At 46.5% G+C, this 22,236-nt stretch overlaps 16 protein-coding genes across 16 annotated transcripts, besides 19 other annotated features; all 16 read right to left on the bottom strand.

Annotated features, from left to right (window-relative positions):
- Positions 1–518: 518 nt before the first annotated feature.
- Positions 519–552: a microsatellite.
- Positions 553–693: 141 nt separating this feature from the next.
- On the bottom strand, positions 694–1,644 carry TraAM80_02339 (solute carrier family 35, member E3; the record flags this gene model as incomplete). Its single annotated transcript, XM_029379345.1, has 1 exon — positions 694–1,644. The coding sequence occupies one exon, from the start codon at positions 1,642–1,644 to the stop codon at positions 694–696; it is 951 nt and encodes a 316-aa protein (XP_029240828.1).
- Positions 1,645–2,341: 697 nt separating this feature from the next.
- Positions 2,342–2,387: a microsatellite.
- Positions 2,388–2,468: 81 nt separating this feature from the next.
- TraAM80_02338 (uncharacterized protein) lies at positions 2,469–2,795 on the bottom strand (the record flags this gene model as incomplete). Its single annotated transcript, XM_029379344.1, has 1 exon — positions 2,469–2,795. One exon carries the CDS (start codon positions 2,793–2,795, stop codon positions 2,469–2,471), a length of 327 nt encoding a protein of 108 aa, XP_029240827.1.
- A 391-nt stretch (positions 2,796–3,186) lies between these two features.
- On the bottom strand, positions 3,187–4,062 carry TraAM80_02337 (eukaryotic translation initiation factor 4E (eIF4E) interacting protein; the record flags this gene model as incomplete). Its single annotated transcript, XM_029379343.1, has 1 exon — positions 3,187–4,062. The coding sequence occupies one exon, from the start codon at positions 4,060–4,062 to the stop codon at positions 3,187–3,189; it is 876 nt and encodes a 291-aa protein (XP_029240826.1).
- An 83-nt stretch (positions 4,063–4,145) lies between these two features.
- Positions 4,146–4,169: a microsatellite.
- A 62-nt stretch (positions 4,170–4,231) lies between these two features.
- Positions 4,232–4,561, bottom strand: TraAM80_02336 (uncharacterized protein; the record flags this gene model as incomplete). Its single annotated transcript, XM_029379342.1, has 1 exon — positions 4,232–4,561. The coding sequence occupies one exon, from the start codon at positions 4,559–4,561 to the stop codon at positions 4,232–4,234; it is 330 nt and encodes a 109-aa protein (XP_029240825.1).
- A 56-nt stretch (positions 4,562–4,617) lies between these two features.
- Positions 4,618–4,723: a microsatellite.
- A 244-nt stretch (positions 4,724–4,967) lies between these two features.
- On the bottom strand, positions 4,968–5,510 carry TraAM80_02335 (uncharacterized protein; the record flags this gene model as incomplete). The annotated part of the gene is made up of 1 exon (XM_029379341.1): positions 4,968–5,510. One exon carries the CDS (start codon positions 5,508–5,510, stop codon positions 4,968–4,970), a length of 543 nt encoding a protein of 180 aa, XP_029240824.1.
- A 42-nt stretch (positions 5,511–5,552) lies between these two features.
- Positions 5,553–5,597: a microsatellite.
- A 52-nt stretch (positions 5,598–5,649) lies between these two features.
- Positions 5,650–5,679: a microsatellite.
- A 58-nt stretch (positions 5,680–5,737) lies between these two features.
- On the bottom strand, positions 5,738–6,313 carry TraAM80_02334 (oxidoreductase-protein; the record flags this gene model as incomplete). The annotated part of the gene is made up of 1 exon (XM_029379340.1): positions 5,738–6,313. One exon carries the CDS (start codon positions 6,311–6,313, stop codon positions 5,738–5,740), a length of 576 nt encoding a protein of 191 aa, XP_029240823.1.
- A 181-nt stretch (positions 6,314–6,494) lies between these two features.
- TraAM80_02333 (putative oxidoreductase) lies at positions 6,495–7,601 on the bottom strand (the record flags this gene model as incomplete). Its single annotated transcript, XM_029379339.1, has 1 exon — positions 6,495–7,601. One exon carries the CDS (start codon positions 7,599–7,601, stop codon positions 6,495–6,497), a length of 1,107 nt encoding a protein of 368 aa, XP_029240822.1.
- Positions 7,602–7,725: 124 nt separating this feature from the next.
- Positions 7,726–7,769: a microsatellite.
- A 107-nt stretch (positions 7,770–7,876) lies between these two features.
- On the bottom strand, positions 7,877–8,965 carry TraAM80_02332 (putative mitogen-activated protein kinase; the record flags this gene model as incomplete). The annotated part of the gene is made up of 1 exon (XM_029379338.1): positions 7,877–8,965. One exon carries the CDS (start codon positions 8,963–8,965, stop codon positions 7,877–7,879), a length of 1,089 nt encoding a protein of 362 aa, XP_029240821.1.
- Positions 8,966–9,249: 284 nt separating this feature from the next.
- On the bottom strand, positions 9,250–10,320 carry TraAM80_02331 (uncharacterized protein; the record flags this gene model as incomplete). Its single annotated transcript, XM_029379337.1, has 1 exon — positions 9,250–10,320. One exon carries the CDS (start codon positions 10,318–10,320, stop codon positions 9,250–9,252), a length of 1,071 nt encoding a protein of 356 aa, XP_029240820.1.
- A 10-nt stretch (positions 10,321–10,330) lies between these two features.
- Positions 10,331–10,363: a microsatellite.
- A 98-nt stretch (positions 10,364–10,461) lies between these two features.
- Positions 10,462–10,484: a microsatellite.
- A 170-nt stretch (positions 10,485–10,654) lies between these two features.
- On the bottom strand, positions 10,655–12,394 carry TraAM80_02330 (putative class 3 lipase; the record flags this gene model as incomplete). The annotated part of the gene is made up of 1 exon (XM_029379336.1): positions 10,655–12,394. One exon carries the CDS (start codon positions 12,392–12,394, stop codon positions 10,655–10,657), a length of 1,740 nt encoding a protein of 579 aa, XP_029240819.1.
- Positions 12,395–12,426: 32 nt separating this feature from the next.
- Positions 12,427–12,465: a microsatellite.
- An 88-nt stretch (positions 12,466–12,553) lies between these two features.
- Positions 12,554–12,583: a microsatellite.
- A 253-nt stretch (positions 12,584–12,836) lies between these two features.
- Positions 12,837–13,529, bottom strand: TraAM80_02329 (regulator of microtubule dynamics protein 1; the record flags this gene model as incomplete). Its single annotated transcript, XM_029379335.1, has 1 exon — positions 12,837–13,529. One exon carries the CDS (start codon positions 13,527–13,529, stop codon positions 12,837–12,839), a length of 693 nt encoding a protein of 230 aa, XP_029240818.1.
- A 280-nt stretch (positions 13,530–13,809) lies between these two features.
- TraAM80_02328 (TFIID-like protein) lies at positions 13,810–14,631 on the bottom strand (the record flags this gene model as incomplete). Its single annotated transcript, XM_029379334.1, has 1 exon — positions 13,810–14,631. The coding sequence occupies one exon, from the start codon at positions 14,629–14,631 to the stop codon at positions 13,810–13,812; it is 822 nt and encodes a 273-aa protein (XP_029240817.1).
- Positions 14,632–14,800: 169 nt separating this feature from the next.
- Positions 14,801–14,820: a microsatellite.
- A 184-nt stretch (positions 14,821–15,004) lies between these two features.
- TraAM80_02327 (cation transporter) lies at positions 15,005–16,375 on the bottom strand (the record flags this gene model as incomplete). Its single annotated transcript, XM_029379333.1, has 1 exon — positions 15,005–16,375. The coding sequence occupies one exon, from the start codon at positions 16,373–16,375 to the stop codon at positions 15,005–15,007; it is 1,371 nt and encodes a 456-aa protein (XP_029240816.1).
- Positions 16,376–16,659: 284 nt separating this feature from the next.
- Positions 16,660–16,696: a microsatellite.
- Positions 16,697–16,882: 186 nt separating this feature from the next.
- On the bottom strand, positions 16,883–18,352 carry TraAM80_02326 (uncharacterized protein; the record flags this gene model as incomplete). The annotated part of the gene is made up of 1 exon (XM_029379332.1): positions 16,883–18,352. The coding sequence occupies one exon, from the start codon at positions 18,350–18,352 to the stop codon at positions 16,883–16,885; it is 1,470 nt and encodes a 489-aa protein (XP_029240815.1).
- Positions 18,353–18,701: 349 nt separating this feature from the next.
- Positions 18,702–18,725: a microsatellite.
- Positions 18,726–19,186: 461 nt separating this feature from the next.
- Positions 19,187–19,217: a microsatellite.
- Positions 19,218–19,261: 44 nt separating this feature from the next.
- TraAM80_02325 (uncharacterized protein) lies at positions 19,262–19,675 on the bottom strand (the record flags this gene model as incomplete). Its single annotated transcript, XM_029379331.1, has 1 exon — positions 19,262–19,675. One exon carries the CDS (start codon positions 19,673–19,675, stop codon positions 19,262–19,264), a length of 414 nt encoding a protein of 137 aa, XP_029240814.1.
- A 258-nt stretch (positions 19,676–19,933) lies between these two features.
- Positions 19,934–19,954: a microsatellite.
- Positions 19,955–20,358: 404 nt separating this feature from the next.
- Positions 20,359–20,381: a microsatellite.
- A 334-nt stretch (positions 20,382–20,715) lies between these two features.
- Positions 20,716–20,735: a microsatellite.
- A 22-nt stretch (positions 20,736–20,757) lies between these two features.
- Positions 20,758–21,603, bottom strand: TraAM80_02324 (phosphatidic acid phosphatase protein; the record flags this gene model as incomplete). Its single annotated transcript, XM_029379330.1, has 1 exon — positions 20,758–21,603. One exon carries the CDS (start codon positions 21,601–21,603, stop codon positions 20,758–20,760), a length of 846 nt encoding a protein of 281 aa, XP_029240813.1.
- Positions 21,604–22,072: 469 nt separating this feature from the next.
- Positions 22,073–22,096: a microsatellite.
- Positions 22,097–22,236: the final 140 nt, after the last annotated feature.

Genomic DNA, 22,236 nt, shown 5'->3' with positions numbered 1-22,236 from the left:
AATGATAGAACAGGGTTGAGAAGGAGATGACAGTAATGCACAGAGAAGTCATTGCACGTCACGCCACATACATTTTGCGTGGCACACTACGGTGGCGTCGCGAAAAGTGGCACCAGTAAATATAAGCGGTTGTCATGAAGAAATACGGGCGCAAAACGGTAACTCGACAACCCCCTCTATTCTGGGTAATGGGTTGCTCCTGGCATCGTCCACCGATCAGCTGAAAAACACAATGCGCAGTATCCGTTGAATTTATTGTTTACATGATTAAACAAAAACATTCAAGTATCTTATTGGCGCCCTCAGAACTCACCTCCTCGACGACGCTGCAGTTCACAACCCCGCACTCCTGTCCACTGTGTTTTTTTTTTGTTACTTCATCATCCCACCAAAGTCCGTCGAGAAGATGGCCAAATACATAGTGCATCGATCCCTTTATTATTCAGCCACTTGACGTTCGTGCAACGCCAAGAAATCGCTTCAGTAAAAAGGACGTTACCTGCCTATTCTCCTCCACTTGTGTGTGTGTGTGTGTGTGTGTGTGTGTGTGTGCATCCATGTGTATTCAATTTTATAGCTTCTTAAAATTCATTTTTTGTCCTATCATTTATGCTGTCATTCCTACCACCACGAAAAATCTTCACCTCACCAACATTGGCGTCTCGTTCCTGTTAAACTGAGTTGTTGCACCATTTATACACCATTTGAACCATCTTCCTCCTCCTTTACAGCCTTATCGACGGTAACGAACTCCGCATTGGCGGTTGTGGCTGTCTTGAGGTGCGTGTACCAAAAAACACCAGCCAGAGTCATGACGACTCCAACAATTCTCTTTGCATCCATAGAGTCACCAAACAAAATGGTCCCAAGTATTAGAATGACGCAAAGTTTAAAGTGACCCAAGACATTGTATGTGACTGGCGACGTCTTCCGAATAACAAGAAATATTGAGATGTTTACCAGAAATGCGATGACACCAGTCAACAGAATAAGCTTTATGACTTCATTGCAAGGCTCAATCATTCCCTGTATTTCCGTGAAGTATGCAATAGGCAGCAGAAATACTGAGGAAATCGGAGCCTGGTATAAAAGCAGTTGAAATGAGTCACAGTCCAACTCTTTTTGTTTTGTACCAACCCATATCTGGTACTGACACGTCACAAAAAGAGCAGAAAAGGCGACTACTGTACCCACAAAGTTCAATTCGCTATCAGTTACCGTCGCAATTGTAACGCCAACGCAAATCAGGAGAAGCGATAACTTTATTTTCGTGGAGAAAGTCTTCTTGTAAATTAAGGTCTCCATCACCACAAGCATCGGTGTCGTTAAAACTTTGATGAGTTGGTAAAACCCAACCGAGTTGTATACCAAAGACATGTTTGTTAAAACAACAAAACCGCAGAAACTGATGCTCAATGGTAACACCTTCATGATACTCACACGCTTCAATTTAAACATGCCCCCACCCAGGCACAGAACTAGCCCAAGGAACGTCATGACAAAATGGATCAACGTGAGAGTAATGCTATACACAAAGTAATAATCCTGAAATAGCCACTTGTTGCAAATTACAATTGAGATGCTGCTGAGCGCATTAAGCGCTAAACAAAAGATGGTGACGAATTGCTGGGGGACGGCAAACATTTGCTTCGTTTCTCTTGCCAAAAAGAGGGTCAGCACGAGAAGACAACAACGAGAGAGAGAAAACGGATGCAAAAGACGAAAACGGCATACAAACATAAAGTGTTTACAGAAACGACGCCAATAGCGGCAGTTAGATGCAATGAACAAAAAAAAAAGACAAAGGGGACTTCAAAAAAAAAAAAAACGATGGCCACGGAGTTGGTGTGCTCGTGTTGACGTGTACGCGTAGAGGTGCCCAGACCACAAAAAGAGGAGCACCTCTCAACGACGCAGACCCAAATTGTTCTCTTCCCCAGCAAGTCCATTGTTGGGGGGTGAGAAAAAGAAAAAGGCAAAAACGAGAGACAATGATGCCGCACGGAAGGAGAAAAAAAAAGAAAACAGTTAACGCACTTAGAAGTCAAGACACCAGCGGATCTGTCGGTACGACTCATCCCTCCCCTTCCCCCTCTTCCTTCCTTATTCCTCTGGGATTTGAGCCTCATTTCCTTGTGAATATCACATGCACGCATGTGATATCCCACTCTCCCCCCACCCTCCTTTTTTTTTTTGTGACACACTTCCCTCTTTGCAATGTTTCACTTCCCTTTTTTTTTTTAAAGCGTCTCACCTAAGTCCCCTGATATATATTTTTTATTTGATTTCCCCCTTTTCTCCTAAGCTTTTCGGTTTTTCTTTTCGTACGTCTTTCCTCCGCCAGACAACAAGACACACACGCACACACACTCCCTCCACACCACACAACGTAATATTCACACTGACGACGCCTCCAATTCGCCGCTGTACCGTTGAGCCCTCTATTTCTCCCCCTCTCTCAAAAATTGTTATGTGTGAAGAAGTAAAACGCTATACGTGCACATTGTATCAGAAATGATGCGCAGCAGGATGGGGTTAGTTACAAACCCGTTTAGCAAGGCCTGTGCAGGCAAACCCATAAGCGCCGAAAGCGACGGGGATGTGGCCAGGTCGGCAGGAAGAAATACACCAGTCTGTAGAGCAAATGCATCCGTGGCGGCAACACGTGTTTCCCGCGGAGAGAGTGCCACGAATGGAGCAACAAGACGTTGTGCCTGCCGTCGGTTGTTGATGTGCAAGGTGCGATACATCGCCGTGGGAATTGGGCAACAGCTGGACACACGACGGCCGAACATGTACAATTATTACTCTTCCTTCTTTATCACCCTCTTTTTACTCCCTCTTTGCCTCCTTCCCTGAAAATCCAGAAGGATGAAGAAAGCAAACGAGTAACTGGCAACATGTGCATGTGTAACTGCATTGCAAAAGAGTAAAACAAGGTGATACAGACAAAACACGTCGAAGGAAGCTGCAAGGACGCGCATTGGGTTTCGTTTTAACCAATAAGGTAAGGTCATTCCCTTACTTTTCACTCACTCCAATATCTAACAGCACTTATCTATGTTTCGCGGTTTCATGGAGCCAGACAAACGAGGAAACAAGAACAAAAAAGTGGCGAAGGTGTAACCGTCACTCCTCACACAACTCTTTTTTTTTTCTTCGTTTGTCTTGTTTCATCCACAACCTCTATAACTCATATTTGGATGGCACCTTCCAGCATCCCTCCTCACTTGCCTGCATCAGTTCACGGTGAGACAGATACTGCAGGGCACCGTCTTCTAAATCCAGAAACTTTTTCATGAAATGGCCAATGCCCAACTGCGTGTCATGGTCAGCCGCCGTGCGTGTCCACAAACTCAACTTCCATTCTCTACGCCGCTCTGCCCGCCGCAGCGCGGCACCGCAGATCTCTGTCTCTGGACACGGAAATTGTTCTCCAATCAACGCGATGCACAGCTTTTCCCAAGCCTCATCAATCCGCGCCGGCTGATCCTCGGCCCCTTCCCCTTCCCCTTCCTTTTCTCCTTTCGATTGCTGACGGTGTTTTTGGTGTTGAAATCGAACCACCCAGCGCCCTCCTCGCCGATTGGCCTCATGCTCCCACATGGGAGCAATGTTGCGCCGGAGCATGTAATATGTGATGCCGGGTGGCAACTCTGAAGGTGGCAACGTGCACTTAACAATTCCCCAGAAACCTTCAGCGTTGTCAAAAAGGCCAATGCTGCGCGCCTGATCCAGCCATGTTGCATTAGTTTCCTTAACCTTGGTGGGGACCCTCCCTTTTACGGCGCTGCCTCGCACGCCTGCGTTATTCCCAGTCGCCCCAGCCGCAGATTCTGGTAAAACGCACCACATCTCCCACACACCCCAGAGCGGAGTAGTGCAGCTAGGTGGATGCACGGCTAATTTGGGCTCATCTGGCCGTGACTTCAGTCGTGTCTGCATGCAGTAGATGAGATTCAAAGCCTGGAAACTCTGAATATGCCGCACGCGTAAAAAAAAAAAAAGACAAGCTATGACAACATAGTCACAAACAAAACAAAAAAGGTGTGAATAAGCCATCAGCAACACATGTCCACATATGTTAATTTAGAGTCGCCTTCAACGAGATACGTGGCAACAATGCAATCAAACCAACATACCATAAATAAAAAAAAAAAAAAAACAAACTCTATGATTCTCATATGATGAATGGCAGCGGAACCCGTCAAATCCTAGACTGCACTATTGTTCATTGACTTCCCGCCGCACGCGCCCGGCGCTTCTCCCCTGAAAGGCACTTCATTAACTCGGTCTTGTATGGAAAGTAACAGCTCACATGCTTCATGTAAAGCTCATACCCCTCAACATGATCTGCAGTCATACATTTGTAGAACATGGTATTTGCATTGTAGCAGGGATGGTCCAATTGCATTTCCGGATCGAATGGGTGAAAAGGGTGACGGCCAAGAAGTTCATTGACGTGTTTTTCCCCTATCTCCGGGCCAGGCGCCTTTTGTAGGTAGGCCGTCTCGCCATACATCCAATTGATGGCGCGGCGGAAGTACGTGTCACCCGACATAAAGCACCCTCCTAACCCAGGTCAATTGGTGCGCTATGGCCTGTGTCTCACCACGCAAAGATTAAAATGAAGCGAAAATAGCAAGAGTAAGAGAAAGTAAGAAAAAGTGAGAGAGAGATAGAGAGATGAGGAGGATAACGCACCAAGAAAGAGAATAAGAAATAAATTTTCACATTTGAGCAGGATAAGTCTCACACTTAGCCAGACAGACATATAGAGACAAGGCACAATTTGGTCGCCTCGCGTTCTAGGCATCCTGCAAGATCAGAATATTGCTGTTTGCAAGCAAAATCGTATTTTGAGTAGCTGAGCATAATGGAAGCAAAGGGAGCATGAGAGAAAAAGGGGGTTCGTTGTAATAAAGATTGACCCAATATAACAAACGTAACAAATGCATTATCATTAGCTACAATACATCACGGTACAACTCCCTCGAATCTGTTGAAGAAAGTTTTGGAGTGCTTGCAGCAAAAAGATGAATGCTACTCTCTCCACTTGTCGAAGTCATCGTGTCTGCAGCAACAACACCTATCATTCTCAGCAGCTGCCCAAGGTAGCGCAACACAATGAGCGCCTGGTGCTCCGCCCGTGAGGACTGTTGACGTGATAAATGAAGGATAAAGAAAATTGTGATGCAAAGAACGCAGGCCACAACCTCTGAAATATTATAAGCGGACTCCCAAAAATTGCTGCGCATCACGGCAAGCCGAAGCGTAATCTCGCCCGCAAAAAGAAATGTTAGTACACCCTCCATTGTATGATACCAAAGTGTTGACACCACGGCAGGGCTAACAAAGCTGAGTCCCAAAAGTACGAGAGACGCTGCCATAATGCATCGATTAAAATTAGCCCCAAAAAGGAAGAAATAAAAATTTTTCAACCGCTCGCGTAAAGGCATCCTTAGCGAGATGCCAACTTGGAGAGCCGGCCATGCAGTTTCCCTTGGCATTCTATAAATGTGCTTAAGCTAGGTGTGCGATGCCTCCAGCCCCAAACAAACCAAAAACACAAACACGAAACACACACAAAAAAAAACCTTTAATGCATCCACTCCTCCGCGACCTTCGACAAAATATTGAAACAGCGGAATATCCATATATATATATATATATATATATCGTTGTCGCAGTTGTTCTGCCGCCAAGGAAACAAAGCAGTTTCAAAGCTCTCGTGCCATTACTCAAAAATGTTCACCTTCGCCCAAACATCAAACATAAGCTGACCTTTTTTCTCCAATAGTAACACGCGTTGTTCTCTAGCGCTCTCGTCATCCTCGCTAAGGCGCAAAATATGATTTGCCAGCCTTTCTCGTAATGATTTCAAAGCTGTCGTCGGTCCACAGGCAAACAGCCTAGCGCTGTTCTCCAGAAGCGCACATCGAATCTCCTCAGCATTTGAATCCAAGACGTCCGTGACGTACTTGGGATACCCCTCATTACTTGAACGTGAAAGTGCCACATCATAACGAGAAATGGCATGTAACTCAAAGGCTTCCTGCAGTTCTCTGTGGTATACAAGCTCCGCAAAATTCCTTGCACCGTACACCACCCAACAATTGGGGAGTTGAATTTTCGACTCCATAACGTTTTGACGGTGACGCATAAGCTGGTGAACGGCATTTACAAAAGGTACAATGCCTGTTCCAGCTCCAACTAAGATCAATGACGGGAGTGTTCTCGACACCATCATTTGTGTATTAAACGGGAGGATGGCATCTTTCAACATTTTCGCAAAGAGGGTGGTACCAAACATTTTTTTGCCCACGTACATGGGAGGTAGATGTGGTTGTGAACCAAAATTACATAATGGGTGTGAAACATGGCCTTTAAAAAAAAATGGTCTTGCTGCTTTGCAGTTACTACAGTCTAGCGTATCGCGATGTAGAGCAGCAACGCGCAAGAGTCCTGCAAGCATGCATGCAGCATCTTCCTTGTCATTCCCCCGAGTTGTCAACCGTCACCTTACTGATATCAACCCTCCGAAGACACAACTGTATGGAACGCGGTTGTCCCTCTGCAGAAGAATCATCCAGTGTGTAGTTGGCTACACTAAACCGCCGCGGTCGCAATGGTCCACTCACCTCCAACAGTCGAGCCAGAGGAAGTTTTACAAAGGGAAAAACGTGAAACATATCAATTAGATGTGGATAGCAAAGAGCCGAACCACCATTCATAATCTTCTTGTAGATAAATGGCGCCACCTCCTTTGAGGCACAGTGCTCTAATAGTTTCATAGAGCCCGCTCCCCTTTCTGCCATGACAAGAGGCTGATGAGTTTGATTCGACATGGCAAGACGCAATAACGTCTGAAAAAAGGCAGGACGCAGAAGGTAACCACAACTACTAATATCAACAAAATATGCAAGCAACACCCAAATTTGAACTGGACATTGCAACGGCAACCAAGGGGGAAAATGAGTTGAAGGCACAAACGGAGATCGGTGAATTTCACACCATTGGTTTGGATTAAGATTGAGGTGAGCACATAGCTTCTCTACCTCTCCATAATATCCTGATCTATGTACGTCATAATCGTTGGGAACAAATATCTCTGCGACATCCCCCGGTATAGGCAAAACAGAGTTCATTGGCTCCCCAGGTCTGCATCTATTATCTAACAATACATCGACGATTTCTACTGCATGATCTTGATCCTCCTGCAAAACGTTACCATCAACTAAATGGGAACTACTGCTCATCACCACGCGGGCATCACAAATAGGTGAAAAATGCCCCAAAATTCTGGACAAAGCCACCATCGGTGTTATAACCGCGTCTTTATTCGTAGGAACATCTATGTATTTAATCACAACGGAGCCTACAAAATTATGTGTCTCATCATTGTCATCGTCGGATGATGAACCCGTTTCGTCTTCCTCGTCCTCATCTAGCTCTATTGCCTGCGCCTCCGAACCCTTAGCATATTCCTCGTACCTTGCAAGTTCGTCAAAATAAACATCCCAGACACACCTTGAGCATCCGCTTCCACAACAATCACTGGGAGCAGGTTCTCGTGGGCGTTTTGGTGCCCGCTCCTCCATCACTGTTTTCTTCTTCTTTTTACACTAGTAAAAAATTTAAAACAGAAAACAGAAAACAAAAACTCATCCTAGACAAATTCGAATAGACACACCTCATCCGCTTTTCTTATTTGCTCATTTCTACTGTTTTTTTTTGTTGTTGTTGTTGTTGCTGTTGCTGTTGTTTTTCGGATTAATATTTCAAGAACGCTTTAATCCATAAAATGTGCGTGTGCGTTTTTTTTCTTCTTCATTCATTGTTTTTTGAAGGAAATACAACAACACTCGACTCTCCCCTACGACTCTGGCGAATGCGCCACAATGATACGCCACATTTCATCTCGAAGGGATTCCGGAGTAAGTTCTTCGCTGTGTCGCCATACATATGGCTCTTTGGGACCCGCCTCTTGCACTGGGTCCCTAAACTTGGCAAAATACGGATGTTCTATAACCTCCTTTGCCGTAAGTCTTTTAGTAGGGTGGAATACAAGGAGCTTTGAGAGCAAATCCGCTGCCTCCGGCGTCGCCATAGGAAATATCTCTGTGAATGGTCGAGCCTTTAGAGGAGGCTGAGCACAGAGAAAGTTTCTGGCCTCATCACTAAGAAATTCCATGTCCTCAGCTGTTGGTGTCCCAAGTAAGTGCAGAATCATAATGAGTTGACGAATGTAATCAGGCCCTGGCAGTAATGCTTTACCTACCATTAATTCAGCAAAAATAAGCCCCAAGCTCCAAACGTCCACCGCATTTGTATACTGATGTGATCCCATTCCCAATACTTCAGGAGGACGATACCATCGTGTTACAACATATTCCGTGAGAGCATCTGAGGCTGTCCACTGGTCATCACGAGCAAGTCCAAAGTCACAAATCGCAAGAGCACAATCGGCATTCACCAACAAATTGCTTGGCTTTAAGTCTCGATGTATAACCTTTGCAGCATGCAAATAACAAAGACCTCGAAACGCTTGAATCATAAAATATTGGTAATGTTCATTGGTCAGTTTCTGCCTGCTGCGTATAATGCGGTGCAGATCAGTATCGTACAGATCCATAACCATGTAAATGTCGTCAAAACCATCTCTTCCATAAGGACGAACAAAATTTCGAAGGCGTACCAAGTTGGTGTGTTGAAGAGTTGTCAAAATGTCCATCTCCCTTAAAATGCGTTTACCTTCTTTTAAATCGGAAAACACACGAGAGACCTTTTTAATGGCCACACGGTTGCCACTAACCTCATCTATTGCTGAACACACAGAACCATATGCACCACATCCAATTAGTTTTATAAGTTGGTACGATTTTGTTACCTCAAACTTGTGACCCTGAACCACGTATAACCTTCGACCCTCTGCCAAGGTAGCTACTTCCTGAGGCTTATCCATTATTCACTATTACCAATCCAACGGTACGCCTTTCTGCACTAACTCTCACTGTGCAATTTTTTTTTTTTTTATGCAATAATAAAAAAAAAAACGCCTTTGGAAAATAAATAATAACAACAATGAAAACAAAGACGAAAAGCTTCCAGTCCTCACTGCATTCTGGGCTATGGACAACAGGGCCTCTGTCGGGTTAAAAAATAACAATCATTCAAGTTATAGACAAAAAAGAGAGTTCAGCCCTATTCCAAAGAAATAGGAATAATAGAAAGGAAAAGTAACCCATGTTATGCCAAGGGACAAGTCAGAACCATAATTTTTGATGACTTCAGAAATTTTGCAGTCACATTCTCCACTTTTATAGTCCTGGGCAATCGAACCACAGTTTCATCAATCTCTATTGTATCTGACAAGGCGATCAGCTCCACATCTTTCATTGATGTCACAGACGGCGGAGGACGTAACCGCACTACGATTTCTCGCTCATTGCATACCAAGGATTGAACCTCCCATTGTGTCGGTGCTCCCTTTGTCACATTTGAAGGTAATAATTTGGGTTTCTCTTTTATAGAATCCGGCTCGGTTGCCGCTGAAGCATCTGTTACCCCACTTCTAATTTGACGCGTGTCAATCACCTGGCATCTCTTCCTAAGCTGTTCAGGAAGGTGGAGAAGTGGGTCAAGCGGAGGTTGTTTGCACTCACTACTTCCTCCATCGCCGTACAATCTAACATCGTTAAGAAATCCTTTTCGAATCCCAGTACCTTGGGGCATCTCTTTAATCAATGGTGAAGGCGTTATCTCATCATTCTTGCGGGAAACATCTAGCTGAAGCTTAGAAGGTAAAGAAAATCCCTCACCTTTACTTTCATTCGCAGGAACCGTTGTGGTTTCTTTCTCCATCGCCTTTGCAATCTTAGAGAGTATCTGATTAAAATTTTCCTTACCATTTTGAAAGTATTTTTTATCAGTGATTAATTTGCAAGAACGTGGGTTAAGTCGAATGCCGCATTCCTGCAAAATCCACTCAATTGCCAAAGATGTGAGCCTGAGAATGTAGTGATCAAATAAACGGTGACTCGGCACACACCGCGAGGTCAGTAATGGATGAATAACAACATCTATAGAAAAGCTATATTTTTCTCTGTCACACTTTTCTGCAGGACCAACAGCTATTGGGACAATTAAATTATCCAAGCCGTACTCATCCAAGTGGCTTTCTGGAACCTCCTCCATGTTCTTTGCCAAAGCCCTTCCAACTGATGAGTTGCCACAAACATTAACCACAACCATGGTTTCATTGTCTGCTGCCAAAGCCTCAAAGCAAAAGCCCGCCTCCATTCCCGCATCTGAGAACATTGTCAAACTAACACACACACACACACACACACACACACACACAAAAATGGCAGCAAAGAAAAATGTCTCAATCTCTAGCAATGCAAAACGTAATGATAATAAAATATGTAGAAAACGCCAGAACAAAAAGCACAATATCGCAAAAGAAAAAAAAAGAAAAAAAACCTTCCTCCAAAGGGCAGAGGGCTGTTCCCCCGAAGGCAGAGAACGAGATCAGTGAACAACAAAGATCATCCCGCGTTCTCCAAAGCGTGAGCTTCTTTTTACCAGGAACAACACAAATGCGTGTGAGGTGGCGCAAAGAACATTTGCGCGTGCGTATTTCCAAGAGATTTCATTGAAAATGAAGTTGCAAAAAAACGGCCCTGTTGTAACTGGAGATGGAATGGTCCAGCAAATTGTTATCACCCCCACAACCTTCTTTAAGGCGATGAAACGCCACCTCAGAATCATCCGTGGAAAAGTATGTGGCCCCGCCGTGGTTGAGAAAATGGTATCGACCAAAGCATGCGTACATGCGATGGGCGCGGTGGTTGGTTATGGGCAATGGTGTCTTCTCAACCTCCACAGGACCCTCTGCTTCTTTTATTTGAGCATCAATATCATCCAGCTCCTTAAGTGGCGCCTCTTTCGCGTCCAAAGTTGGCTTGAACCATCGTCTTAGTGAACTTGGTAATTCTAAAAGACCCTTAATGAATTGATCGGCAAAATCCCGAGTTATCTGGTCGACGCATAATAGTCGCGGGACAATGTCCGAGCGGTAGACTAGGTGATGAAAATTAGATTGCCACCCACATCGCTCCACACACTGTGCCAATTGATAGTTGCCTACCAGTGGTGCCCCAATGGAGATGCACTTCATGTTATCCTTAAATATTCCTGGGTATCCTCGAAGCATGCGAATGGCAACCAACTGTGCAACAGCTCCGCCTAGAGAATGCCCTGAAAGGACCAATCGATATCCATTCTGGCGAACGTCATTGACAAGTTGTTCTATCGGCAATGCGGCCTCGTCAGCCTCACGTGCAAAGCCTTGGTGAACATAGTCCTCCCATAACAAATGCACGCCGCCGCACACCCGGTGAAATTCAGCGTTGGTATCGAACAAAGCAGTCACACCATCAATGAGTTGCGACCAAACTTGACGCCGTATTCTTCCACAGCGCATATTTACAGTAAATGTGCGATAGTTGTGTGTTCCTGGAAACGTAATAAATTTCACTTTGCCAGGAGCCTCAAATACGGAGTAGCGTGATGTGGAACGCAATAGTTTTAGTAAACAGGCATAGGGCACATCCGAGTGAGACATTAGAAGATTTGGACAAGTTCGGTACTCGTAGGCCACTGCTGACGAAACAACAGAAAGTAACAAATGCTGCGCTTCCGCCGTACAGCTTAATTTCGGAAACGCGAAAATCTCCTGGAAGCGAGGAAACCACACCCGAAATGACCTTTCCACCTCCGTTGCTGAACATTTATCCACTGCGGCGCATCGAAGTGCAAATTCCCTAACTTCTAGGTATTTCACAGAATCAGCCGCCTTTACCGCCGACCCCCGTGCGCCAAAACGAATAACGCGTTCTTGATGCAATCGTGTCGTGATCGTCGGAAGGCTACACTTAGGACATACACTGTGATAACTTTGTGTACCACAAGAAGGTGTAACGCATATATTTGGCATCTCTGTGGCTCGCTGCAGAACGTAGAGGCCCCATAGATGGTCGTGTCCTTTGGCACGGGAAAGAGTCACTATTCCGCGTGGGAGGGCACACCCATCACAAACCTTCATTGGTTTACTTAACATGTGAACATAACGCACCTTTTCCCGACAGTCTGAGCACACAGCCTGCCAACACTTTCGGCAGTGATGCCTTCGTAGAAGCAAACTTTTTTGACAATTAAAACAAACACGGCATTTGCACAACTCCTTCCTCTGCCCACACGAAGCACATGTACGAGCTAATGCCAGTGGAGACCTCGACACCACTGGAGATGCATCCAACCATTGTGGCTGTGTGTGGGTGTAATTATACTCCCTAACCGGGAAATTGCGTTCCCACTGTGGTTGTGGCATGGAAGTTTTTTAAAAGTTTGCATGCACTCTGCAACCAAAAACAAAAACAAAAAGGAAAAATTAGCAAACAACCATCCAACTAGCAAAGAAGAATAAAAGGGAGGAGGGGTCATCGGTAAAGGTATACACAGTCTTCTCTCTCTTGTGGGCACCAAACTCCAAAAGAAAACAAACAAACAAACCAAAAAATTCATAGTGTTAGTTATCGGCACCACATGTTATTTAGCAGATAATCGCCATCACCACATGGTTCTACTTTCTCAACAGAGTTTGCGGTGTAAAACACACAACTCCATTCGTCTTCACATATATACACCAATTCTAAGGGCGCATATATTACACACGTAGTGAAAAATATGTAAGCATGAGACAAAATCCAGAGTCTCAACCAAACATTAACGGCAAATTGGAGCCCACAAGAACATTGTGAAATTCACCTTGATTAACACGAAGCCAATTTCTTCATGGCATTTTCCTGTTGTCGCAGGTTGGCTTGCGTATTGGCAGGGAGATCAATAGCTTTCTGGAACCAGACCTTTGCCTCTGCCTTTTGCTTCTGATAAAGGTAAACATCGCCAATTGCAAGACAGTTGCGGATGGTTGGTTCCAACGCGTCAGCAGCAAGAAGATACTTCAGGCATTCTTCAGGGGTAGAGGTAGGCGGCGCCCCAAAAAGCAAAGCTGCCGCCTGACGCTCCACCCAACCAACCTGTAGTACATTCCAGCACCACATTCCCATGCAATGTTGTGCGGTGGCATCATCTTTGTTAAGTTCCAACGCCTTCAGGAAATGGTCGCGGATGATGTAGGCATTTGCCACTTTTTCTCTAGAGCCAATAAATTCATTCTGCGCACTGAGGAGAATACTAAACCACTTGTGTGCTGCAGCGGTGTTAGGATCTTCCTCCACAGCCTTTTTACCCCACTCAAGTCCCTCCTTGAAGTACATCTGTCGCACCTTTTTGTCGGTTGTTTCTTCCCCCATTTCGTAGAGCGAGCGTGCATACCGCCATGAAAGCTGTGGATGGTGAAGACCGCCTTCGATAGCCTTGTGAAGAACTTTGTGCGCAGCTGTTATGTCCTTCACTTTTGTGGCCTGGTCAGCCTCCTGCACAACTTGTTCCCACGACGACATACTGTTAGGATTCCTCTATGGTTCTTTGCCACTGTTCACGCGCTAACCCTTGAGTGTATAGTATATTCATGAAGGTGGAGAAATGTATATATTGTTCCAGCATCAGAAGAGAAAAGCAGGTATCACACAGCACCCTTTGTTGAGCTTTGCCACTCATCTTTTTGAGTGCTAGCGCTCATCATATCTTCCTCTCCCTTTCTTGGTGTTTACCACCCTTCTCCCTTGTATTTTCTCTCATCCCAGTCCTACGTTGTCACCAACACGCAGAGGCAAAAACATTTCAAGACTCGAAGGAGGCTACTGGGGTCTCAGCGTCCCACTTCTTTGAGTAGCGTGCAAGAATGGGCAACAGTGTGTAAAATGCGTCCATCATCTCCTCCTGGCTACGAATGCCGACCATATTTACCTTACCTGTAACGAACACGGAGCAGCACACCTGCCATTGGTTGTCATGCGACTTCCCTGAGAGACGGACGACGCAGCCACAGAATCTATCGGGCTCGTAGCTGCAGAAGATGCCCTCGTGTTGTGCTAATTCTTCCAGGCGGATGGGGTGTCCAACATTAAATCGCGCCATGACAGAACGCACGCGGAATTGAACGGTGGAAATATCGAGACTGAGCGCCTTTCTAATGATGCGTGCAGCGAGTTCGGTAGCCTGTCTTGCTTCACTGACACTAGCAGCCCCAATAACAGACATCAACCCGGAGGTTCGGATCAGTATGACCGCGGTGGGCTCATGAAGACGCATCGTCGCCGACGGATTTCGGCGGCGCGGGAGAAACTCCACATTTCGCGTCGCACAACTCAGGGCGCGAAGATCCACCCCCACGCCAAGCTTTGCCTGTGCAATGATGCCGACAATCACAGGCACGGTATCAGGTGCAGCGTTGGGAAAGAGCTCCTGAATGCTAGCGGGTGGTGCGGCTCTCACCACCTCGTTAGTATTCATGCTGTTACCGCCCCCGGGACGCGGCACTTCGTCGGAGAAGAGCGGGTAGTCAAACTCCGCCGCGGCAGACGGATCATCGCCAGTTTCCTCAAAAAACTCATTTTCGTCCAAGTCAAAGTCCCCATCAAAGTTGTCAAACTCATCATCCATCGCCTAAAACAACGCGAAACAGAGGGAAGTGACTAAAAACCTCCAAACGCCAACCCACACTCCTGCACGGTTTCCTTTTTTTTTTTTTGGTTGTTCTCCTCTCTTATTTACCTGCAGAAGAAGATGAAGCGGATTGTGCCCATCCATACAAAATAAGAAGAAGAAACAGTTTTTTTTTTTTTTTTTTTTACTTCAAACAACAAGATCGTGTGGTGAGGCCTCGGACAACGTGTCCACACGCACCCAACCACACACCTGCTACATCACAAAAAAACAGTTTAAAATCGCATGGATCGTTTATTCGTGACAGTGAGGAGTTCTTTTTTTTTTGTGTGTGTACCTCGTGCCGTCTGACATGCTTCTGTTGTTAGTGTCACGTTCCATCTCGTTTCGCCAACTGAGAATCATCCTGCGACACGATGACCTCCAGACCGAAGAGAGACGCCACAGTGCCTATGTCATCCATGCATTCTTTATATAGAGTTGGACGAATAACAAGTTGTTTTAACTCCCAACGGCACATGATGGGCTCCAGCCCGTGAAATTCCTCCAACAGCTTCAAAGCCTCATGCAGCGATGCCTCGCTGTCCTTGTCGTAGACAAAGAGTGTTGTGTAGGTGTCTCTAACCGCAACGCTGTGCCTGGCAAGGACAGTGAGTTCTGATGTTGCCTCCACAACGGATGCCGTCGTCGTCTCGGCACCAACAAGGATAGTGACGTGTAGCACGGAGGAATGACCATGACGAATGAGAAACACGTTCACAAGCGGTGTCTTTTTGTACTGCTTCAGTACACGCCGTACAGACGCCACGTCATCGGCGCACTGAAAGTCAAAAAACTCAAGGATGCTGTCGCGAAGCAGGTCGTACCCCACGCGACAGATACTGTACGAAACGCACAAACCAGCTAAGCCGTCAACTCCTGGCATACCAACGCAGTGACCCCCCACTCCAACAAGTACAATCGCACCGGACCATGCATCGGCACGGTGGTGAAACGCATTCGCGACGACAACACGTGACCCTGCGCGCTCACCCACACGCTTTGTCCAACGAAATAGGAACTCCTTCAAAGCAATAGAGGCAACCGACACAAATACCATTGTCCACAGAATCGCCACACGACCCTCCCCATCCACGTATGTGACTTGAAAGTGCGAGTGACCATGGTGGCCCTGCAGACCACTCGCAGTCGATTGGGTCCCCGCGTCATTTAAGTGACTATGACCGTGATGAAGGAGGTCGGGGAAAGTTGTGTTATTGTCACCAAAGACGCGGTGAGAGAGCTCCCGCTGACATTCACCCAACGATTGAAGGAGTAGCATCAGACCCCCCACAAGCAAAATAAAGGCCGTCACAACTGCGCCGACAGTTTCAATTCGACCAATACCAAATGGAAAACGACACCGCGGCAGATGCTTCACCGAAAGTGTTACTGTAACGTACGATATGACGTCCGAAATAAGATCAACAATGGCGTGAAATCCATCGGCAACAAGCGCCACCGAACCTCCTTGGGCCCCAACCCATACTTTAATCAAGGATAAAAAGACGTTGGTGGTTCCACCGACGACTGTGACAAGCTGACACTGCCGCAGGTGATGCCCTTTTACTGCAGACTCTAGCGACTGATGGTGGTGGCTGTGGCTGTGGCTGTGGCTGTGACCGCCGCATGCCCCTACTGCATGGCATATGACAGGTTTTACTCCAAGAGAGGCAAGAAAACTGGTAAGCCACTGTCGCATTTAGCTTAGAGGTCAATTCAAGTGTTCCGTTGTGTTGCGACAACAAAAAAAAAGGTACCGCAACTATCAGTGCAAGCAAAAAAAAAAAAGTCAGATATGGTTGTATGCATGCGTACAAGATGAAAGACGCTATTGGAGGGAATGTGGACTCCGTAGTCTCTGAACAGTTGTTATGCACAGCAAGAGAAAACGGAGGAGGCGTCACCACCACAGCGGCGACCTCGCATTAGACGTGCACAGAAGCATCCACACCACAGAGCCACGAAAGATACAATAGGAAGATGGAAAAAAAAACACAATGAAAAGAAAAGAGAAACAAGACAGGTAGTGTAAATGGACGGTGAAAGTCTCACAAAATACTACAGCAATATGGCAGTTGCTGTTTTTTTTTTTTATGTATGTATATATTTCTTCCATCGAAGGGTACTTCACTTCCATCTGTCTTATTCTTTCGCCGCACATGGCACTTTTTTTTTTGGTGGTGCCTCGCTCGAGCTTCATCACCTTTTAGATACTGTCATTGTCGGCCTCAACATTGAGTGCCACCTCGCGCAGGAGGCCACCGCGCTTCAGATGAAACCTCAGTTCCAATTTTGGCAGTTCCCAGTCACTGTCAAGGCCAGGCGTTGTTGTCGCCGCTTCACTTCCAACGGGGAAATTGGAATATTGATGTCTATTCATAAGAGCACCAGCCTTCTTCTCTTGCTTGACATGCTGTTTGAAGCACAGTTGCTCCAAAAGACGACATCTAGAGTGATGCTCTCGCACCAGCTCCGTCATGGCGGCATACATTTCTGCCCGCGTCAAAACCGCTTGACCATTTACGGCAACCACAACATCTCCTGGCATCATTCCAGCAGCTTCACCACCAAAATTGCGAAAAACCTTATCTATGCAAATTCCAATGCCCTTCTCATCGCGCAGCTCAACTCCCAGCAAAGGAGGACGCGCAGCCATAGCAAAGTGGTGTGGTGCATACACCTCAAGTGCATCTATTCGGTTTTCCAATTGCTCCATTTGGATGGCAATTGACCTTGATCTTATTGACGCAAGCCGTCGCAGACCAACGGCAATGTCATCCCGTCGCATGCAATCTTCGCCTACGTTGCCGTCAGTCCCTTCTGTGACGTTTGGCACCGCGCCAGCTACGCCGTCTTTGGATAGTTGACTAACAGGTGATTTTGGCCCACCGACGTGGTCCTCCAAAATCATTTCTCGCAGAGCCAGACACAACTCACTTCTTAACGCCTCCACTTTCATGTCGGTGTACTGCGTCATTGCAGAGACTCGCTCTACGTGGGAGGTGACAGAAGTGGCAGCAGCCACATGTTTCCTCATCGTTGAAATTTCCCCGTCAACGTAGTCGGCACGCGCTGAGGCACCACGCCTTAGCACGTCGATACTTTCCTCTAACTTCTGAATTTGCTCTGCTTCTTCCTCTTTCCAATGGTGCTCTTTATATAGACGTTCCTCAACTTCTTCCTGTCGACGGCGCAACGCAACCACGGACATCTGCGTTTCGTGGAGATGCCTGTCAAACTCTTCCAGCCGATCCCAAATGACTTCCCCACCCATTTCGTGAGGTACATGTTGGGACACGACGTCCGACCGCAGTGGAGACCGATCCCTCCGCTGCATCAAGTGTGGCTCCAGTGACGACGACTTCAGCTTATGCACACCTTCTTGACAGCGTACAGTCAGTTCGCACAGTGCCTCTGTCTCTGAGGCCAGGCGGGTAACCTCTCGCTTTTGGTTCAAGAGAATTGCGTGGTGGCGCAGGTTCGTGTCAACGAGATGCTTACAACAGGAGAGCAAGACAGAAAAGAGATCCGAATACGGCCCGCGCGTGTCAAAGGTGTGATGTTCAAAAAAGTTTTGAAGTTGCGTAAGCGTATTTCCCGTCGTGGTGAACTCGTCTATGGCAGCAGGGCTATCCACGGCACCAGTACTTGGCCTCGGGTCCAGCGTAAACAGCATGGTGTTCGCACCCGAAGAGCAAATACTATATAAATATATATAAAGGATGTGGTGCCCAACGGAGTCTTCCTTCACTTCTTTTCGGCAATAAGAAACTTACACAACCACTAACCTCAAACTTCGTTAGATCTGTAAATGCCTGCCCTTTTGCCCGTGCGTCTTAGCTGCAACAAAGCCCAACAGAAAAAAAAAGGTGTGCGCATCAGCCACGGGGTCACAGTCCCCCAGTGCCTCGCCCAAATTACATTTTCCTTCACAGTGCGTGAGGAAGTCGCTGCAAAGAAACGCAAACACCATATGCACATATATATGCGTATGGCGTTTATAGTGAAACAAAGAGTAAACGATGTTTTTTTTTGTTTTTTTTTTTTTTGTCTTCGCTCCCTACTTTTTTATCCTGCATCCGTAGTGAGAAATAAAGCAAGCCCACATAGGAAACAGGAAACATGTGTGCTATAAATTAAGTGATAATTTCCCCCTTTCATTTCCATTTTTATCATTTCCTTCTTTCATTTACTTCCTTTTCAGTCCCACCTCTCTGGTCTGTCCATCTTTCCTCTTTTTGGTTATTGCTGTACGAGGTATCAATGGAAGTGGAAGTGGGGTGGACATGTTTTGTCTCGACTTCATCAGCCATCCACTAACCACAGCTCCGCCTTTCATCTGAATCCGTGCCTCAGCCATTTACTCCTCTTTCTTTTCGCCCTAGAAGTTCATTGCCGCCCAGCTCCTCCTCACGCCCCCACCCCCACACAGAGCTGTGTAAGTAAATACGTGACTACCGCGTTACCCCCAGTATTCCCGCCTCCTGTGAATCAGTGAACGCAACAGGGGTATATATATATATATATATATATATATATATGCCTATCTACCACTTCTACGTGTATCACGCGACACACCGCCTCCTCACGGGCGTTGCACCCTCCTCCTCTCCTCTCCCCTCTCCGTCTCCACGCCCACACTAACAGTCGATATAACTCGCGGGAACACATGTTGAACTTTACTATCTAGTATCCACACTATGGTCCTCAAAGGCATACACCAGGAGGCCGTGAGGGCAGCGAGGTAGCCACGATGACACGCAATCGTCGCCGCCGACATCAGCGGATCTTCATCGCCATGAAGTGGCTCCATGACGCCCACCGACTGCGATACACTCAGCACTGAGGCGACAGAAGAAAGCTGGCAAGACGCCATAAGTGACGCCAACGGCGTGAGGGACGGGAGGACGCGCTGCGCCTGCCGTTTGTTTTGAATGTGAAGGGAGGCCCACATGTGGCGCGGCAGACTTGCGCTGGCAAAGACGCGACGACCAAACATGCTGCAGAGACTATCTAAGGATAAATTTCCTCCTGTGTTTACCACGTTTTATTTTGTGCCTTTTTTTTGTTTTTGTGTCGTTGGTGAGAGGAAACCCACCAAGACACACTTGGTCGTCCCGTTTACCAGCTGGAGCAGAGAGGAGACTGGAAACGAAGAAGCATCGGGGCGGCGAGGCAGCCCACTTATCAGAAGCAGTCAAATCAAACGGGGACAATCCCAGCAGGGGGCACCAGTTCAAAATTGACCAAGGACAACATATATATATATATATATATAAGCGCATAGCAAATGTACACAGAGAAGCGGGGAACATGAGGTTGCCGACGCCAGTCACATGCAACAGTAACGGGACAGACGCGCTCACCGGTCCCGACATTTGTGGTACACACACAAGGCCAGGAAGCAAAACAGAAACACCAGGAGGAAATACACCGCATCCGCAACAGAAAAGGCCAATGCAGCGGTTAAAAAGGAGCAGCCTCTCATCTGCCTCGTCATGGATGGAGTCGAAAACCGAGGCGCCTTCGGCGGCTGCAACAACTACGACAAACTAAGGAAACAAACAAACGATTGAACCAGGGAACACCATGGAGCGTTACTCTCAAAAGATTCCGCTTCGCAGACACTCACATAGGCATGCCTTCACTTTTTCTCAGCAAACGAAGAGACGTTGTCTCTTTAAACAAAAAAAAAAAAAAAAAAACTAACTCCTTGAAGAGTAGGCGCGAGAAAGAGGTAAAACAGGAAGAAAACCGTGCACAGATGCGTGTGTGCCTGCAAGTGGACATATCCACCAAGATAATAAACTATGCCTCGGCAGAGGGTCACTTCTCGCAAAAATTACCACAATTATATTGTCTATGCTCTCTTAAAACATAACGGGAGCCGACTGTAATAGGCAGTTGCATCATCCCCAATATAATGCATCTGTTAATAGCAGCCATGCATGTATCTTATTTTTACACTTCGTGGAGTTGTCCTGCTCCAATAACAGCGGTTTTCCTTCACAACACAACTCCATTCACACCCTTGTATTGTATTATATATATATATATATTAAAAACGGTATGGGTTGTACTTCAACCAGCAATCACGGTTATCTGAGGGTCATGTGGGGTCGCTTCCACGCGTTCCTCTTGCTCCATTAACTCGATGGCTCTTGCAACACACAAGCCACCCTCTGTGATCCGAAAAGCATTGTAGAAGCACAGCAACGCGCTGACGCTCCCTAACAAGGCGCCAGCCACAATGTCGTCGAAGTGGTGCCAATAATCTCGCGTTCGGCTCACGGCACACAGGAAGGCAATGACCATGGGCGACAAAGACATCAGCAAACGGAAGAAGCTTCCCCCGCGCGCTGAGGGGCGCGTGTATGCAAACAAGAAAAGAGACATAAACGTCATCACTGCAAACGACGTAGAGCTATGCCCTGAAGGGAATGAAAGACGTCCCTCACGCAGCACGCGGTGCTCATCCCCTAGCCTGCAGTAATACTCCGCAGCTCTTGTGCCACTCATACCAGCATTTTGGTGCGATTCCTCCTTAAACCCCAAACTTCGCAGACGGTTCAAATAATCGGGGCGGATTCGTCCAGCGTAGACCTTCAGCATATTAACCACCACCAGCTGCGAAATGACCGCCAAAAGCTGCGCCTTTAGCCAAACCCAGAGAGTGCCCCCAAGGTAACTCACTACTGCGGTGTAAAGAAGCAACGCCAACACAATAAAAACAACAAGCGTCCAAGTCGGAAACGTCACACTCGTGAAATAAGGGTAATCAATCGTTGGGTCAGTCCAGCTAAAGGGACGGCAGTAGGGGGAAGACCAACTAGAAAATACCACGGAGACTATAAGCAGAAGCAAACCTAACAAAACGTCAAGCAGCTGGTAATGCGTATAGAACGAGACCAACTGACTTGTATCCATCCTCCCACAAACCCCACAAGACCTACAAAAAAAAAGACACACAAAGAGAGAAATATACACACATACGCATAGACATATATATACAACCTCCTGCGGTTTCCAGAGAGACCCGTGAGAGTTTCTGATGGTAGCAGCACGAGTCACCGACGAGAAGCGACATAGGAGCAGGAATAAAGAAAGCGTACAAATAATCCGTCATTATGGTAAAAAGATAAAACAAAAATTGCTAAGCATAATCTTCTACTTAAAAAAAAAAAATTATTCTAATCCATCATTAATTATTTTTGCTTTACTTCCTCATACCACTCAGTGAACGGGGAAGAAGACGGAAGAACACAAGTCGTATGCACATAAAAACCCCTGCCCTCACCCCCACCTCTCCCACGCCGATGTCTGGAAAAAGTTTTTTATCGAACGAAAAAAAAAAAAAACGGATTATCAATAAAAATGAGTGTCCATCAGGAAGAAGAACAAACAACAAAAAAAAAAACAAGGGCCCTCGAAAGCCATTACTCAAGGCGCTACTGCTGAGCATCCACAGTACAAACTCGTTCCAATAAAGTTTTTTTTTGTTTTTTCCGTTGCGTGTTGGGCAAGGAGTGACAAACACCCCACCTCCTTCACAAACCAAGA

This window comes from Trypanosoma rangeli (assembly GCF_003719475.1).
Source record: "Trypanosoma rangeli strain AM80 chromosome Unknown Tra_15.4_contig_00052, whole genome shotgun sequence".
Lineage (NCBI taxonomy): Eukaryota > Euglenozoa > Kinetoplastea > Trypanosomatida > Trypanosomatidae > Trypanosoma > Trypanosoma rangeli.
Note: the sequence above shows the minus strand (reverse complement) of the source record. Positions and strands in the feature narration are given on the sequence as shown.